The sequence below is a fragment of the Rhinolophus ferrumequinum genome, chromosome 13 (genome assembly GCF_004115265.2).
Source record: "Rhinolophus ferrumequinum isolate MPI-CBG mRhiFer1 chromosome 13, mRhiFer1_v1.p, whole genome shotgun sequence".
NCBI lineage: Eukaryota > Metazoa > Chordata > Mammalia > Chiroptera > Rhinolophidae > Rhinolophus > Rhinolophus ferrumequinum.
This window is the reverse complement of record NC_046296.1, coordinates 44,915,729-44,932,404: the sequence shown is the minus strand read 5'-3', so window position 1 is coordinate 44,932,404 and position 16,676 is coordinate 44,915,729. Positions and strand designations below refer to the sequence as shown.

At 42.3% G+C, this 16,676-nt stretch overlaps 1 protein-coding gene across 13 annotated transcripts in view; it reads left to right on the top strand.

The window, feature by feature from the left end:
- The window catches only part of ARHGEF33 (Rho guanine nucleotide exchange factor 33), a 102,749-nt gene that overhangs the window by 40,591 nt on the left and 45,482 nt on the right, over window positions 1-16,676 (top strand). For 12 of the 13 annotated variants that reach the window (XM_033124515.1, XM_033124523.1, XM_033124512.1 and 9 more), the window contains 8 exons: window positions 863-992; window positions 4,104-4,236; window positions 5,926-6,009; window positions 7,018-7,101; window positions 8,719-8,867; window positions 9,926-10,090; window positions 12,533-13,331; window positions 15,718-15,857. In XM_033124515.1, the coding sequence (XP_032980406.1) occupies window positions 863-992; window positions 4,104-4,236; window positions 5,926-6,009; window positions 7,018-7,101; window positions 8,719-8,867; window positions 9,926-10,090; window positions 12,533-13,331; window positions 15,718-15,857 (1,684 nt within the window). The remainder of the gene's footprint in view (window positions 1-862; window positions 993-4,103; window positions 4,237-5,925; window positions 6,010-7,017; window positions 7,102-8,718; window positions 8,868-9,925; window positions 10,091-12,532; window positions 13,332-15,717; window positions 15,858-16,676) is intronic. The other variant, XM_033124513.1, reaches the window with a different exon arrangement.

Below are 16,676 nucleotides of genomic sequence, written 5' to 3'. Positions count from 1 at the left end.
AGGGTTTCCCCTCTTCTTTTTTAAAGAAAGGTATACGTGTATATATTTTTTTCTTCTTTTTTTTTTTCTTTAGGGTGTAACCTTGATTCAAATGTCTGAGGATCCTTAGCTATTTATTTATATCTAAGAGAGGCCCTAAATTTTAAAAAACCTGAAAATTCTGTCTCGGCCAAGCAGTGGGCTTCATTATTGGCTAATCAGGTGGCAAATTAACTTTGATAGGTGATCTTTTTATGTCAGTGTCTGTAGATCTTTCTTCCTTGAGCAGTTCAGTTTCTCCAGCGGAAGATCCTCTACTCTCCTCCCTGGAGAGTATGTTTGGCTGTTTGGGGACCTGCAGGGGAAGAGGTTGAGGGGAATCTCACTGGTCATATGCAAGCCTTCTCTGAGTCCCCTTGTTTTTATTTTAATCTCTACTCTGCCCTCTACTATGTCTGATGTCTTTAGCCCAGATACCAGAGATGAGGGCTTCTCTAGTTTAATTTTTCTCATTTCCCATGGGTGGAAAAGAAGAAACCATCTGACACGGGTTGGGGACCTGGAGGTTCAATTGCACTTATGCAGACTATGTCTCACTTTCAGCATTGCCCCTTATTTGTACTTTCTGTTGTGCCTGGTGCCTCCAATCCTTGAGCCTTCCTGCTTCTCAGCAGATTTCACATCTGCGGATGAGAACACCATGGTTTTGTGCTCTTGACTCTGCTGAATTAATTACCACGGCTCCATTCTGTTTTCCATCTCCCCAAAACTTGCTGATGCCTCTTTTTATTGCTTTCAATATATTTTTATTGCTTTCTATCATTTTATAGGGTTTTGGGGAGGAGTAGTTAACAAAAATTCCCTCCCTGGTTTGTTTTTAAAGCTAAAAGACAGACTGTGGCTCTGGAACTGCTTGAATCAGAAAGAAAATATGTCATTAACATCTCTCTGATCCTGAAGATCAAGGCAACGTTCCAGGGCTCAGATGGAAAGAGGAATTCCAAAGAGAGAAGGTATCCATGTATCCATTGCCTTTGTTTTTCAGGTTGATTAAGATTTAAGGTAAGCTGTTTATTGTTTCCACTTTGGGACTTCTGGGACCTGTCAAGAGTTCCCGAAATAGGCTTTGAAAAGAGAATAGGCAGTGACAGCAGGTAACCCCTGGTTTTCTAAGCCTTTTCTGAAGCCTCCATAGGCTTCAGAAATAGACCAGCTGAATGAAATACAGAACAGAATGAGATTATTCCTTTTCCCTATTGGTGGTTCCTCCCCCCCGCAAAGATAAAAATAAATTTAACATACACTGTCTTTCACATCACAAACCACAGGCCTCAGCACTCTCTGCCCCTGTTGAAAAGTGACCTGGGCATGAAAATAACACCCACCACCATTACATATCTGACACTCAAACCTGAGGTCGGCGTATCTTCCCAAAGCAATAAAACAGAACTCCAGGTTTTCTCTAGAGAAACAGTGTGGTGCTCAGCAGCTCCTCAGGCTGTCTCAAGGCAGCCCTGGCCCGGCAGGGAGGGCTGGAAGCCGCAGGGGCACAGGCTGCCAGCAGACGCCTGAGTGATCTCGTGGGCTGTTGCTCACTGGTTGCAGGGTCACAGAACTTGGCTTTTTCTGGTCTGAGTCACCCAGATAGAGCCACAACCTTAGGATCAAACAGTCCTGTCTGGACACTTGTGCGGCGGGATTGCCAGCTAGACTTTTCAACGGAGTTCCAGGGCCGCATGCACGGGGAACTCAACACGCTGTGTGCGCCGATCACCACCAGGGGGCACATGTTTGATTATCGATGCCCATCAAACTTGGTTACATCCTGCTACTGAAGCTCGGGAGTTATCCTGAACCTAATACTAGACTGGCAAAAGCAAAGTTATTCATTTGAAACTATAACTGGATTTTCCTTGATGGCTTTTAGTTTGTTTCCCTCATTAAGTATAGGACTGTGGGAGTTAAAATAATTTCGAAGGGTTTGAAAAGAATAATCTACTCATGATTTCATAATTTTACTCCTAGCAAGGAACAGGAAAGAACTTGAATACTTGATACTTCCACCTTCATGAAAAAGTGACCTCTGAGAGTCAGGTCTGGCTCTAGGCAAAAACAGTGAAATAGGTTAAGTGTGTCTATATTTCTTGCCTTCTTTCTCCCTCTGCTCTTCACCTCCTCCAGACTCTTCCCTGATTTCAAATAATATCCTTATTAAATTAAAAAACATTTTTTAAGCCTGTTTTCAATATATGATACAGAACCCACCGTAGGTCATTGTTCTTCGTGTAACTTATATGTTTCCACAATACTTGATGGGAGCATTATCCTTCTCTGATCCCACCCTGAAATTTCAAACTATTACTCCAGTGACAGTCCAGGAAGTACCCAGACTATAACCAAGTTACCAGCGCTCCAACTAAACAAGTACTCTGGTCACAGTGTAGCAGAAGTTTCCTTTATGGAAAGAAAAAGAGAGGAAGGGAGGGAGGTAAGGAGGGAGGGAAGGAGGGAAGGAGGAAAAGAGAGGGAGAGGGAGGGAGGGAGAAAGGGAGGGAGGGGTGGGAGGGAGGAAGGGGCAGAGAAGAGAAGCAGAGGAGAGGGGAGGAGAGGAGAGGAGAGAAAGGTGAGAGAAAGAAGAGAGAATCCAAGGCATATTATATATCTTACACGGACAACTCATCCCAAAGGCAGATCTCACCACGGTACCCTAACATCTTTTAGTGTCACACCAGGAAAATTAGCCCAAATCATTGATAGCTTCTGGGTGGGGAGCAATCTTTCACGCCTTGTTCAGCGTTTCAGTTGCATCGGTTGTGTTCTCTGGCATCTGGATGGTCTTCTCCAGTCCGACTGTCTCCTAGACACCCCTCTGAGCTGGGCAGGAATGACTTAGATCTTGGGAGCCACTGCATCAACGTTAACAGTTCAGATCAGGCCTCTCCTCTTGTGCTTGTGGATCAGCTGGCTTCGTACACATGAAGTTTAGTAGCACAGGAGGTGGAGGGACGGCAGACGGGAGTGGAAGGAACCCTTGTATCACAGGGGGCCGGACACCCTATTCTGCTGTTTGTGTGTCTTCTCTGAGCAAAAGCCACAGGGGAGTCTTCGCTTTACATGAAGATGGGTTGAGAAAACCTCCTATCAAAGTGGTGTCCTTCCTACTACTCTCAACAAAGGTCTGCTTGTTTGCAGTTGGCGAAGCACCCCAATAGTCCACTAATTTACTCTCATTGTACCCTGGGGAAATAGCCAAATAAGTTCGCTTTCATCTTTGTTAAACTTGAGGTCTTGAAAGCAGAAGGGAACCTACGTTAAATTCCCCTAAGTCACAGAGGTAGAGCTCAAATCCTTGCTGTAGCCCAACAAAACTTCGTTTCCTTCTATTTCTTCCTTCCTCATTCTTATAGGCCCCTACTCTGCTCCAGCCAATTCCCTTTCTTCCTCCCATGATTCTTTTGTCTCTCCTCTCCACCCCATCCTTCTCTGACATCTCTCTTTCTCCCTTCAATTTTTCTGAAAAGAAATGAGGCATACTGAGAGTCCGGAAAGGGGGTTCTGTGAAGCCATAGTAATGGCCTTGACCAGTGTGCATCTTAGAAGCTGAAGGAAAGGGAAAAAGGAACACTTTCATACCTCCCTCCCCTGAGCTTTTAGTTGCCAACTTTAAACAAATTTTCCTACTCACCTAAGTAGCAGACTCCTACCTGGTAGCTAAGAATGACCAAGGTCACCTTAGTGTTGTCATCTACAACACTAGACTATTTTGCACATCTAATGAGAATAACTTTAAAATATTGAAAAGATTTCCCTTAGAATTTCCATTGTTGCATAAATGAGAATGGACCAGTTTGGCTTTAAAAAGGCCTTTCGAGTGATGTGCTCTTTATTAGTTCAATACACAGTTACGTAGAAGCCATCAGTAAAGGGGTCTTTTTATATCCTGAGGATATCTGCTATCAGGTCTACAAGGACAAACTTTAAAATTTTTAATCCTAAATGCAGATCTGTGACAGAATATTTCAAGTAACTGGGAAAATGGGACCTGCTGCATATATTCTTGTAGGGTCTTTTCTTCTCTACACCTGGTTTGTGTTTGTGTGATCCTATCTTTATTTTGTTTCAAGCCTCTTCCCTAGCTCTTTACGGTACCTTGTCCAGCAGCATTTGGATTTGCTTCATGCTCTGCAGGAAAGGGTCTTGAAGTGGCCACGTCAAGGAGTCCTTGGAGATTTATTCCTTAAATTAACAAATGATGAGGTAAGGGGTTTTTTTTTATCTTTTATAAACTTGAATTATATGCATCTGAGTCTCACTCGCCTACTTTTCTTAATGGAGAATCTAGAAGCAGTGAATTTCAGAGTCAGAGGAATCACTGAGATTTAGTCTAACCTCCTTACTCTACAGATAATGAAACACAGTTCAGAGAAATTAAAAGACTTTGCTGAAATCACCCAGCGAGGTAGGCAGTTGTGATTAGATATGTAACTAGACCTGAAGTGTTTTAACTTCCAGTTCATCACTTTCCACTGTACTATAATTGCTGTCATTGAATATGCATGTGGATGTGTGTATGCATATGTGTGTATTTGCATATAAATACATGTATACATATGAGTATATATCCATACAAACATATAAAATAAATATATGAGGGTTTGTATATATGTATATACTTTTACACCCAATTTCATTCCTTAGAAATTTTTAAAAATACGATGGGCAGCTCTTTGTCTCGATGTTCTTTGTGTTCACCTCATTGGAGAAAGAGTGTAAAGTTTCAAAATCTCTGATGTTTCTACAAAAAAATATGATCCAGGTCAAAGTTGAAGACTCAAATGCCTACAGGGCCAGATAGTACTATACATGAGTGGAGGTAAGCTGAATTTAATCCAACATGGACTATTGGGAAGTGAACTTAAGTGGGACACATGCTTTTACAAAAGGAATAGCTACCGTGTTTCACCAAAAATAAGACGAGGTCTTATATTAATTTTTGTTCCAAAAGACACATTAGGGTATATGTTCAGGGGATGTCATCCTGAAAAATCATGCTAGGGCTTATTTTCCAGTTAGGTCTTATTTTTGGGGAAACACGGTACTCAGCTTTATCCAATAGTTATGCAGGAAAAAAGAACTAGAGTTGCCATATCTGATATTTTAACAGCAACTGGAAATCCAGAATTTTGCGTGAAATTTTCTTATCTTAAAAATATTATGTGGGCTAATTAAAATTGGTCTGAAATCCAGATTTTGCCTGCAACCAACCTCTGTAAATCAATGATTCTCAATTGTGGATAATAATACAAAGTTTGCAAATTATCTACTAGTATAGATTAGAATAGATGTAATGCTATCCCTGTCATACACTTTTACTCATTTGTATTCAGTATACTTTCTTGGGCTGAGAATTGTTATATCTGTGGGAATATAACTATGGAAGCTGAGAACTTTTTCTGAAGTGTTCCTGAAGGCATTAGGTGAATATGCAATTAATGGAAATATGTAATTAGTGGAAAAAATTGAGAACCACTGACCTAGACACTATGAAGTTGGTTGGGCAAAGTTCCTCATTTGGATATAGACAATTGAAATTAAAAGTAATTTTAAAACTAAATATGCATTTTTAGTATTTAACAATTTAAAAATACTTTTTCAACTTACATGATTCCTCTCTCTTGCCTTGGTTTATCATTTATTTCACTTTCTCTCATTAAAGCAGGCCTACTGAGTTTTGGTTCCTGAGTCCATAGGGATATTTACCTTAAAACCAAAAACATTAAAAAAAGAAGATGAATAAAAACACAAAAACATATTAATGAACACATTAAATCATTAAGATAATCTCTGCAAAGTCCTTCTTTTTGATATGCATGACTTTAAAAAATATTAGCTGTTATCATTCCTGTTTCCAGGTTCTTACCCTGTATTTTTATGTTTGTTTTCAAGAATAATTTCTTGGATTATTATGTTGCCTACCTGAGGGACCTGCCTGAATGCATCTCTTTGGTTCATGTTGTGGTTCTGAAGGAGGTAGGTTAACTATCTGCACACTGCCCTTTGGTTACGTGTGTATCTCTACGGTGTTGCTCATGCACCCAGGAATTACAGCCCATGTACTCTAGGCTTGTCTTCCAGGCTGGGAAATAGCTTGAATAGAGCCACTGACACTCCTCCGTGGGATTAAAGGAGCCCGCTAAGGATCAGTGCCATTGCTTTGGTCTTTGCCCTACCTTACTGACCCTCTGTTTCAGTCTATTGGAGGTTTAGACGAAGTAAACAGGTGTCCTAAGCAGAGTCATGTAGCTTTAAGTATTGCTACTGCAGTGATATATTAGGTGCTCAATAAGCACATATAAATATACAACAATTCTAGTGAGTTTAGGTCAATAGGAAGAAACCATATACAGTTAAGAGTTAATCCAGTTTCACATGAGGTGAGGTGAGGGTCTTGCTGATTTTCTACTTCAACCCTCCACTGCTCCCTACTAAGTATAATCCCTACCCCGTTAGTACTCAGGAAATAGAGAAAGGGAACGCAAGAGAAGGGAACGGAAGGCACATGGAGAAAGTCCAACGTGTTTCCTGCTGCCTGGCCAGCAGACCAGTTTCTAATCAGATTCCTTTCCCCAGTGTCATGATGCTCCAATCCACCCTCAGTGCCTATTAATAAACGATTGTAATGATAACTTGCTAGAGGACCTTAATGAGTTCATTGAACTTAAATATAATTTATTGAGTACCTACTTCTGTATGACACTGTGCTAACATCTGAGGATGGGGAAGAATGGAGTAGTTTGGAAAGCTGGATGGAGTCAAAAGAATTATCTGATATGCTCCTTGCTAGAGGAGTTGTCTCCTGGAGTATCCCCCTGAACAAGTAGCCTTTATCCAATGAGAGATCAATGTGTCGTGAAACTCTAGAGGAAGAAAATGCTCTGGGAGTAAATGCTTCCTACTCTGGTGGGACTGAGACTGGGCTTCTGCAGCCCGAAGTCTAGGAGGGACACTGACGGGTGACTTTATCTTTCTTTCATTCAGGGTGATGAAGAGATTAAATCTGACATCTATACGCTGTTTTTTCACATAGTCCAGCGCATCCCTGAATATCTGATACATCTGCAGGTAGGCATGGCTGGGCAAGCCACCAAAGTGATTTTCAGGATAAACTATTGTTTTTGGCTTCCAAGAAACACTGCAAGAGGTCAAGGAAGGAAAAAATAATATTTCTAAGAAATATTTAAATAATTTAGATTGTTATGATTACCCCATCCCCACCTTGTGGTATGAGCTAAAATCTCAATCTCTAAAAATGTTTGGCTCATGATACCAGCAGTCTCTACCTCTGCTGATCCAGGATCTTTCCATAGCAGCACCTGCTGGACCTCGAGCACCTGTTCAGTCCCTTCCACCTTGGTTCTACAGCCATCTAAATGTACCCTCTAATCCCCAACTCCCAAGCCCCTGGTATCTAAGAAATAGCTAGAAAACCTGCCCACTTAACTGCTATCCTAACCACTTTCTTTTGGCTTGAGCCCAAAGGTCTATCACACATTGCTTCTGTCTTATATCATAGAAGAAGCATGAAGAAGCTGATGAGCTGACTTCTTTACACCATTGTTCACAGGGCTCGGTGCACCTTGGAGAAAGGAGATTTGGGAGAGAAGGTCACCACCACCCACCTGTCCTGATTTAATTGCTAACTGATCTTCCTAAGTAATTCAGTGAAAACATCTTAGAAATGCTTGGGATTTATCTCAGGAATATGTAGCCAGTCTCAATATTAAAAAGGCTTTCAATTATATGTGGCTTTAGATATTAAAATCATTTTCTCACAATAGTTATCTTATTTAGTCCTTTCCACAATCCCATGAAATAGGGATTATGACCATTTTTATTTAATCTTTTCCACAATCCCAAGAAATAGATGTCATTTTTACCATTTATTTAGATAAGGAAAGGGAGAGCAAAAGAAGTTAAGTAACTTGCCCAAGTTAACACACCTAGTAGGTGAAAAAAATATAGGCCTGAAACGCAGGTCTTGCAAGCAGTATGGTAAGAGCCCTTTGACTTGAGTTCAAATCCTAGCTCTATTATTAACTAGATGTGTGACCTAATGAAGAGTACTTAACTTTGCTGTATACCTCAATTTCCTTGTTAAATGAAGGTAATAATGGTACCTATCTAACCAGGCTGTGGTAAAAATTAAATGAGAAAATATATGTAAAGGGCTTAATGTTTGGCACGAGGAAGCACTCAGTAAGTGCTAGCTTTTCCAAATCCAAGTTACAGGCAAGTTCCACTACAGTACAGTAGGCAATATAATAGGAGGGACCAGTAGGCCAGGCTTGATCCCTCTTCCAGCTTGTCCTGATGTCTGACATTTTCACCATTGTTCTAACTTATCTGGATTATAAGTATTGCTTATAAACAGTAATTGTTAGAATGACTCCATTACCTCAGAGATCTAATTAGTAGATCCTTCTAATTTTTCACATGGAATTATCTTATGTTCATATCCAACTCAAACAGGAGCCCTAGCAACTATTATTTTCCCTTGGTGTGATGGACAACGAGAATAGCAAGTCTGACCTTCTAGCTTATAATTAGATTGGACATATGTATGGTTGTTTTGATTAAATGGCTACCAAAGTTTCATAACAGATCAAGGCAAGTTGCGGAAGAGACAGAACAACTTTTCATTCTCACTATGCAATGCTGTTTCCTTTTTCCTTCATCCAGAATGTCCTGAAGTTCACAGAGCAGGAACACCCTGACTATTACCTACTTCTGGTGTGTGTTCAGCGCCTTCGAGTATTTATCTCACACTACACGTTGCTGTTTCAATGCAATGAGGATTTGCTTATTCAGAAACGGAAAAAGCTCAAGAAGTAAGGTTCTGATGGTGCAGTAGAGGGTTGATCAAAGGTTTCTGAAAACAGGGATACAGTCAATGTGGGTATCTGTCACAAGTAACCACATAATACGTTAAGCGGCTGACATGCAATAGCAGGAGGTAAGAGAGGAAGAAAGGGAAGAGAGGTGGCCATTGGCTACAGGAGGAAGGCACCTACTGCCTAGTGGAAATTACTTTAGAAAAATAAGTACTTTCACTCTAATGCCTATACAGCCTCCCTCTTGGTTCATATTGCTAACTACCTCAAAAACAGTTGTTTCCCTAAACTTGCTAGGCTTAAAAATGCAGTTTAAAGGCCCGAATGTGGTTTATTTCATTAATTCAACAAATATTTATTGAGTACCTATTGTGTATCAGGCACTGTTCTATGCACTGAATATACTATAATAAACAATACAAAAATCATTACCACATGGAGCTTAGTATCTAAGGCCAGTTAATAAGTTAGTGATAAGTGCTATGGATAAAAATAAAACAAATAAGGGAGAGGGTGGTGGCTGAACAGATTTCATGCTAAGAACAAACAGGAAGGGCTGATTAGGGAGAATCTGGGCTTCAGAGAGAATAGAAGCAACCAATAGCAGAGCTAATGACCTGGATTTCCTTCAACCTCATCTCATCCCAATGAGGAAAACCGAAATAATTTCTGTGGGTGCTTCAGACCAGAAAAAGGGGCATTTTCCCAATCCAGGGCTCCACTAATGGAGAACATCTCCCCATACCACTCCTTTGCCCCCAAATTCAATTCAGCCAGTTAATCAACATTTTTACTCCTGCCCAGTATCCAGCTTACACCCTATTATGTAAGCAACCTGGTTTGCAGAGTGTCCTGGAAAGAGAGAGAGAGAGACAGAGAGAGAGAGAGAGAGAGAGAGAGAGAGAGAGAAAGAGAGAGAGAGAGAGAGAGAGAGAACAAATGTCACAGCTGAGCTGCATCTGAGAAACATTGTCTCCCTATCTTTCTTAGCGTAATCTGTGTTTGAAGAGCCAATTTCCCACTGTATGGTCTGACAATTACTTCCGTTCTGTTAGGTCATCCATGGCAAAGCTGTACAAAGGGCTGGCTTCCCAGTGTGCAAATGCTGGGCAAGATGCTTCTCCCACTTCAGGCTCTGAGGCTGTTCGTGACAGTGGTATTCACTCAGAAGAGATGCTGCAACCCTACCCTTCTGCTCCAAGTTCTGGCCCTACTGTCACGTAAGCACCTGTTGCTGTGGAAAGGTTACTGCCCTTGGGTCCCAGGCAGTCTGTGTGGGCAAGCAGTGCAAACTGAATTAGGAATATGACCAACAGGACTCATCCCTCCCTCTTACCACATAAGACCTTTATGTGGCAGGCAAGCAGCGGGGGCCAATGTTTGGATTCCAGAGGAAGACACTGATGTTAAGAGGCAGGCCTAGAGGCTGGCGATTACCTCCAACAACTTACCAAACATAACCACCCTCCACATTCAGCATGAGTCTCTTTGGTTTTGAACAGTAATAGAGTGGAAGAGAGTACCATAAGAAGACAGGAAAGCCTTTTACAACCCCTCAGAAGGGCTCCAAAAGATATAGTGGAGCGAAAGGGAATCCCAGTCAGTGGTCAGTGGAAGTCTGGGCTCTGAAGATAAGAAACAGGTCTGAGGTAATCCAGAGAGAATGTTGTTTAGCCCTTTCCAATTCTCCTTGAAGCTTCCTCAGAAAGGAACTTCATAAGCTCTGTCCTTCACTTATGACAGCTTCTCTGAAAGTTGTTCTGGGCAGTACATGGATTTGACAGCCTTTTAAAGTCTCTGCATACAACCCTCTAGCACACTAAGATGAATTCTCGCTCAGCAAACTTCTTGATGACCTTTAGGGTAAGGATTAGACCATTTACATATCTGGAATTCATTTTACCTTTAAAGGATAAGGATAGTCAGCTTGGCTACTTTTGAAACCAGGACTTCCAGAAGGATAAGGGAAACCCAAATTCAAAATTCCAAATGCCCACTTTACCAAATATAGACAATTCTCTCTTAAGAAATCTTACCAGTCGTTCAAGAAGCTACTTTTCTTTCCTATAATTACATTGAAGTAAGAGGTAGGCCATTGAGATTACTTGTTTTTAATCACTGCAGTTTTTAGAATGCCCTGGAAGGCACTTGTTGGAATTACAATCATTGGAAGGAGCAACTGATCAATAATGCAAAATAAGTTGTTTCCTCTTTCTGCCCTCATCTCTTTAAATCGAGAACATTTATCAGTGAGAGATGGAAGTGGAAATGTGGAGACAGGAGGGAGAAATTCCATAATCATTTTAAAACCTATGAGACATTAACCTTTCTATAAGTAGAGCCAAGAATGATTTTCTTCCTATAGAGAATATCCTAAAAGTCCTGTAGGCAGAGAACTCCACACAGAAAAATTACCTTTCCTGGGTGGAGAGTGGGAGAGATAGATAGGAAATAGATATTTACTCTGTGGATCACTTTAGCTCTTCAGATGATAAAACTACCTTCTTCGAAGTGCAAGAAATAAAGCCCAAACTGAAATCTCTAGAGATTATACCCAGACTGAACCGGATGGCTGCCATTGCAACCTGTGTTGGAAAAATAGTTAGAAAAAAACCAAAAACAATCTTCCAAGTTAAAAGCGATTTTGAGTCAGATCAACATTCCATTTTACTATTTCTTTTCACCTCTGTAAGTTTAAGATCTAATTTTCATCTTAAGATCACCAGAGAAAGATATTCAGTGTTAGCATTTACATCTGTATTCTTTATGCATTTTGTGTGGTAGAATTAAATATGAATAAACTAGCAGATTAACCATTTTGGGTCAGTGTATAGTAGTCCGCTCATATCTGTCTGGCAATAAAATTCCAGAATTGGCAAATCATATTCAATATGATGAGTATACTAATATCCTATAAATTATTAGTTGTCCATGATTAAACAACAACAAAAAAAACTCCACGAAAGTGGGCATATTTAGAGTGACAGCCTTTTCATTTTGGTATTGTTTGTGGGTGAAGTTTGAGACAACTTATATAGCATGGTTTATAGCCACAAGGAACTTTTTAGTTTTTTATTATGAAAATTTCAAGTATACATTGAAGTTTACAGTGAACCCATATGCCATCATCCAGATTCAAGTTAACAAGATCGTACCACATTTACTTCATCTAAGAATTTAATTGTTCTTAAGTGCTAAGATCCATGTGTCGAAAAAAGTTGTTTCCATTATTTTGTATGACTCTGCTAGTGCAAGAAAGGGAGAGAAGCGAGACAAAAGGTACCTTGGGGCCCTGACACTTGATGGGGCGGGTCAGAGCTTGGATGTGGGGAGCGATGACCATCCTTGGCCCACCAGCCATCTCTACACAGTGCCTCCTTGCTCAGACGGATACTTCGGGCTTCCACTTTCCAGACGGCCATTTTCATTCTCCCACTTGGGGGACCAGGGCTCGTGGGAACTCCTTAATCGGAGAGGCCTGTGGAGCTTGGTAGGTAACACATGTAGGTGTCTGGGAGGGGCAGAGGGGAGAGGAACTGGCAGTTCTGCGGTTCAGCAGTATCGGCACGAAGTGTGTTGCTCCTGGCCTTGCGCTGCTCGGTGAGAGGCCTGCACTAAAAACTGTAAGCACACCTCTTTTGTATTCTGTTTCTCCTTTAAAGACATTTGATGCCCCCAATGAAGAAAAGCCAACAACAGCAAAGCTTGATGGAGAGCATGCAGCCCGGAAAGCCCAGTGAATGGGAGATGGAGGGCAGAAAGCACGAGAGGCCCGACAGCCTCCTGACACCGGCGCAGTTCTGTGCGGCCGAGCAAGACGTGAAAGCGCTCTCCGGGCCCCTGCAGGCCATCCCGGAGATGGACTTCGAGCCTTCGCCGGCCGAGCCACTGGGCAACGTGGAGCGCTCCCTGCGCGCGCCGGCCGAGCTCCTGACCGAAGCCCGCGGCTTCGTGCCCGCGGCCTACGAGGAGTTTGAATATGGCGGCGAGATCTTCGCGCTGCCCGCGCCCTACGACGAGGAGCCCTTCCAGGCCCCGGCCCTCTTCGAGAACTGCTCGCCTGCCTCTTCCGAGTCCAGTCTGGACATCTGCTTCCTGCGGCCCGTGAGCTTCGCCATGGAGGCAGAGCGGCCCGAGCACCCGCTGCAGCCGCTGCCCAAGAGCGCCACGTCGCCGGCGAGCAGCAGCGGCGCTTACAAGCTGGAGGCGGCGGCGCAGGCGCACGGCAAGGCCAAACCGCTGAGCCGCTCGCTCAAGGAGTTCCCACGGGCGCCGCCCCCTGAGGGCGTGGCCCCGCGCCTCTACAGCACGCGCAGCAGCAGCGGCGGCCGCGCGCCGCTCAAGGCCGAGCGCTCGGCTCAGCCGCACGGCCCGGCTGCCGCTGTGCGAGGCGCGTCCAGGACCTACTTCCCCCAACAGAGGTCCCAAAGCGAAAAGCAGACCTATTTGGAAGTAAGGAGGGTAAAGTAAAACCGAACCCGAACCCACAGCGCTGGCAGCCCCGGGCCTAGATCTCCAGGGAACAGCCTGAGCTCACCTAGGGTTGAGGGAAAGCGGGCTTGATAGAGAGTGGGAGCGGGCCCGGCTGGGTGATGCCCGCCGGCCTGTTATGGCAGATGCCGGGGTAAAGGCTGGTACCGACCTCAGTTGCCCTCGAAGGCGAATGTTAGCAACCGTTCTGCAGTTAGCTCCAGGACACAAGAGCATGTCATACTCATATGTACCACGGCAAAGAGAGATTATAGAAAACACTTTGACTCTTCTGAGATCTGCTTACACCAGCATCCCCACACCCAGGGAAAGAGGGGTGTTCTCTGGCTTCCTGCTGAAGCTGTAGTACCTTACCGTTGCTCTTCACTTTCAAAGCACTGCACACCTGTTTCTTCCTCTGCCTCTTAAGCACACCTCTTTTCTAAATGTTCAAAATACCCAACACTGTGTGCCAGCTTACTCTACTCTCCAACCTGCATCAGCTTTGTAGCTAGGGAAGAGGCAAGTTGCCCTGTCTCACAGTGGACAACCTGCAAAGTTCATTGCAAAACGAAGTTCATTTCCTATTGTTTTCCTTTCAACTGGAAAAGGGTGTCACATTACAGACTCCAGTGGAACAGGGACAACACAAAATAGTTAAGCACTGATTCACAAATACTTTTGGCCTCCGTGTCAATGCTTAGTATTTTGATGTCTAACCTTGGTGTCTGCACGCCTTGGGACATTTAAAGAGGTCAAACCCTATCCTTTAGTGTTCTGTCTCTAGGAAAGAAGACAGTATGCTTTATTGCAAAGTGCACCTGACCAGGTGTCAGGAGATCTAGGTTCTGTCCTGATTCTGCTGCCAATTGTGCTTTTGGACAATTAACTTGGCTTCTCTGTGCCTCCAGTTTTTCTTATCAGTGAAAATAACACAATACATACCTTACCTATTTCACAGGGTTGTTGTGAGGATCAAGCCAAATAAGATAAAGTTAGTGAATATGCTTTGTAAAGTATAAAATGCTATAAGAATGCAAGATATTGCCAATATCATGATTCCACAGAAAGTTTCTAAATAGACCCCAAAAGCCCACTTCTCAAAATGTGGTCCTTGGGCTAGGAGTGAATGTATTACTTGTGAGTTTGTTATAAATGCAGAATTGGGGCTCCACCCCAGAACTACTGAATCAGAATCTGCATTTTTAGCAAGATTCCCAGATGATTCATATAAACATTAAGTGCAGGTTGGCAGAAGCATACCTTAAATGACCGGTTTTCAAAACCTAAGTGTGCATAAGGATTACCTAGGCCTAACTCAGAGATTCTGGTTCAGAAAGTCTGGGTTTGGGCTCAGGAAATCTACATTTTAAATAGAGGCCCCAGTTGATCCTGTAGCCCCAGGACCACACTTTGATCTCCATTGTTTCATTATGAATCTTAGTAGAATCTCAGAGAATCTCAGGGAATCTCTAGATCTGTTATTACAACCTCAAGTTAAGGTCTCAAACATACCCTGTGTCCTAAAAAAAAATCCATCAACAAGCAGTCATCTATCCAATTCATGAAACTTTCAGGTCAGTTTTTGCTTTGACTCGTTTGGTTCAAAATTAAACATCTATTTTTGGTTACTTTTAAATTTCAGTCACCTGAAAGTAAATATTTTGTTCATATAGAATATAACCATATATGCATATCTATTTTATTTAGTACATCACTCATTTAAAAAGAATCTAGAGAGTTCACAAAAGGTAGAGTCTTATTTCTTATTTATTTTTACTTTATACTCCAAATACCATGGATTAAGAATTATAAAATCTAGATTAAAGGCATATGTGTAAGTTGGAAATATTAGTTGACATTTACTTCTAAACAGATATGACCTCTCAAAAATTCCCTCCCTGATTTATATCTAAAATGGAGAGTTAGGAACATGAGTTTAAAACTAGTATTACAATCAAGGAACTTTCTTATTTTGTAGAAAGAGAAACATATCCAGAGATATGAGAGGACTACTAATGGTTTTCCAGCAAGACAGTATTCATTCTAGAATAAGAAGTTAATCTCTATACTCTTTAAACATTTGCCAACTTCTTTTATTTCCTGCTCTTTAACTCTTGTTATATCATAATCCCACTCTAGACTCTTTGCCTTGATACATAGAAAATACTTCTACACTCAGCAAAAAATTATCCTCTTTTCAACTACTGATTGCTTAATTAGCCTAGTTTGCTTTAGTTGGAATAGGCTATCCACTATTAGTCTTCGAGGATGGGAGAGGAAAGTGACAGTTAAAAAAAAAAAATTGTCCCACAGTTAGGATAGATATGAACTTTGGAAAAGAGTGAAAAAACACCCTTTTTTTGTGTGTTTTCAGGAGATGCATTTAGAAGACACCACCAGATTCTGTCCAAAGGAAGAAAGAGAAAGTGAACAAACATCTTTCAGCGATCAAAACCCCAGGCAAGACCAGAAAGGGGGCTTTCGCAGCTCCTTCCGCAAGCTCTTTAAAAAGAAGTGAGTAGCCCTTAGACAAGACAGCATTGTAACTCATTTCCCTTTGAGCTAAGTCTTGAGGTTTTAACAGTAATAAGGGTCAAGTAGCCTGGTTTCACACAACTGCTTCAAGCTCAGTTCCTGCACCCAGTAGCCACGATTCTTGCCAGGTGAAGATGTGTCTCTCTGTAATCTCCTAGAGTAACAGCAAATCTGCTATCTTTTTGCCCTACTTCCTTGTTGCCAAAGTCATGTGTCCTGAGAGGAGTGAGCAGAGGAGGTCCCCTGGGAAATGAGCTGGTGACAATCAAATTCCTTTTAGCCTGGGAGGAGTGGGATCCACTGTTGGGATTGGGGAAAATGGGTGCTCCATCAGAATCTCTCCACATGTGGGAAGTTTTCTAAGGCATCTCAGCACTTCTGCCTTCAGTTATCCTTATCCTGGATGTTAGTACATGTTTATTGGGACTTCTGCTAGTGTCTTCCCTAGCAGAAATGATTGAATGGATTGGCTTGGGCTGTAGTTTAAAAATCACTTTAATGGAGTTTCCATACTCCATAAGAGAAAAAACAAGACATTTCCCTGCTGTGGTCCTTCTAAGATCCTAAGCCTTTGTGTGAAATCATGCACCAGGCATTTTGGCCAGCTCTTACCAGCACTGTCTTACAGACTGGGAGACAGTGGCCTAACTCCAGCATGAAATGCAAGAAACAGAGAGCTGAGCATTAGCGTGTGATCCCAGAGGGATTCTCCAGTCTAGCCACTGCCTGCCTGAGAGACTGCTCTCTCCGTCTCCACTGGTCCTCAGGCCTACTTCCTTCTTCCTGAGAGAGATTTTC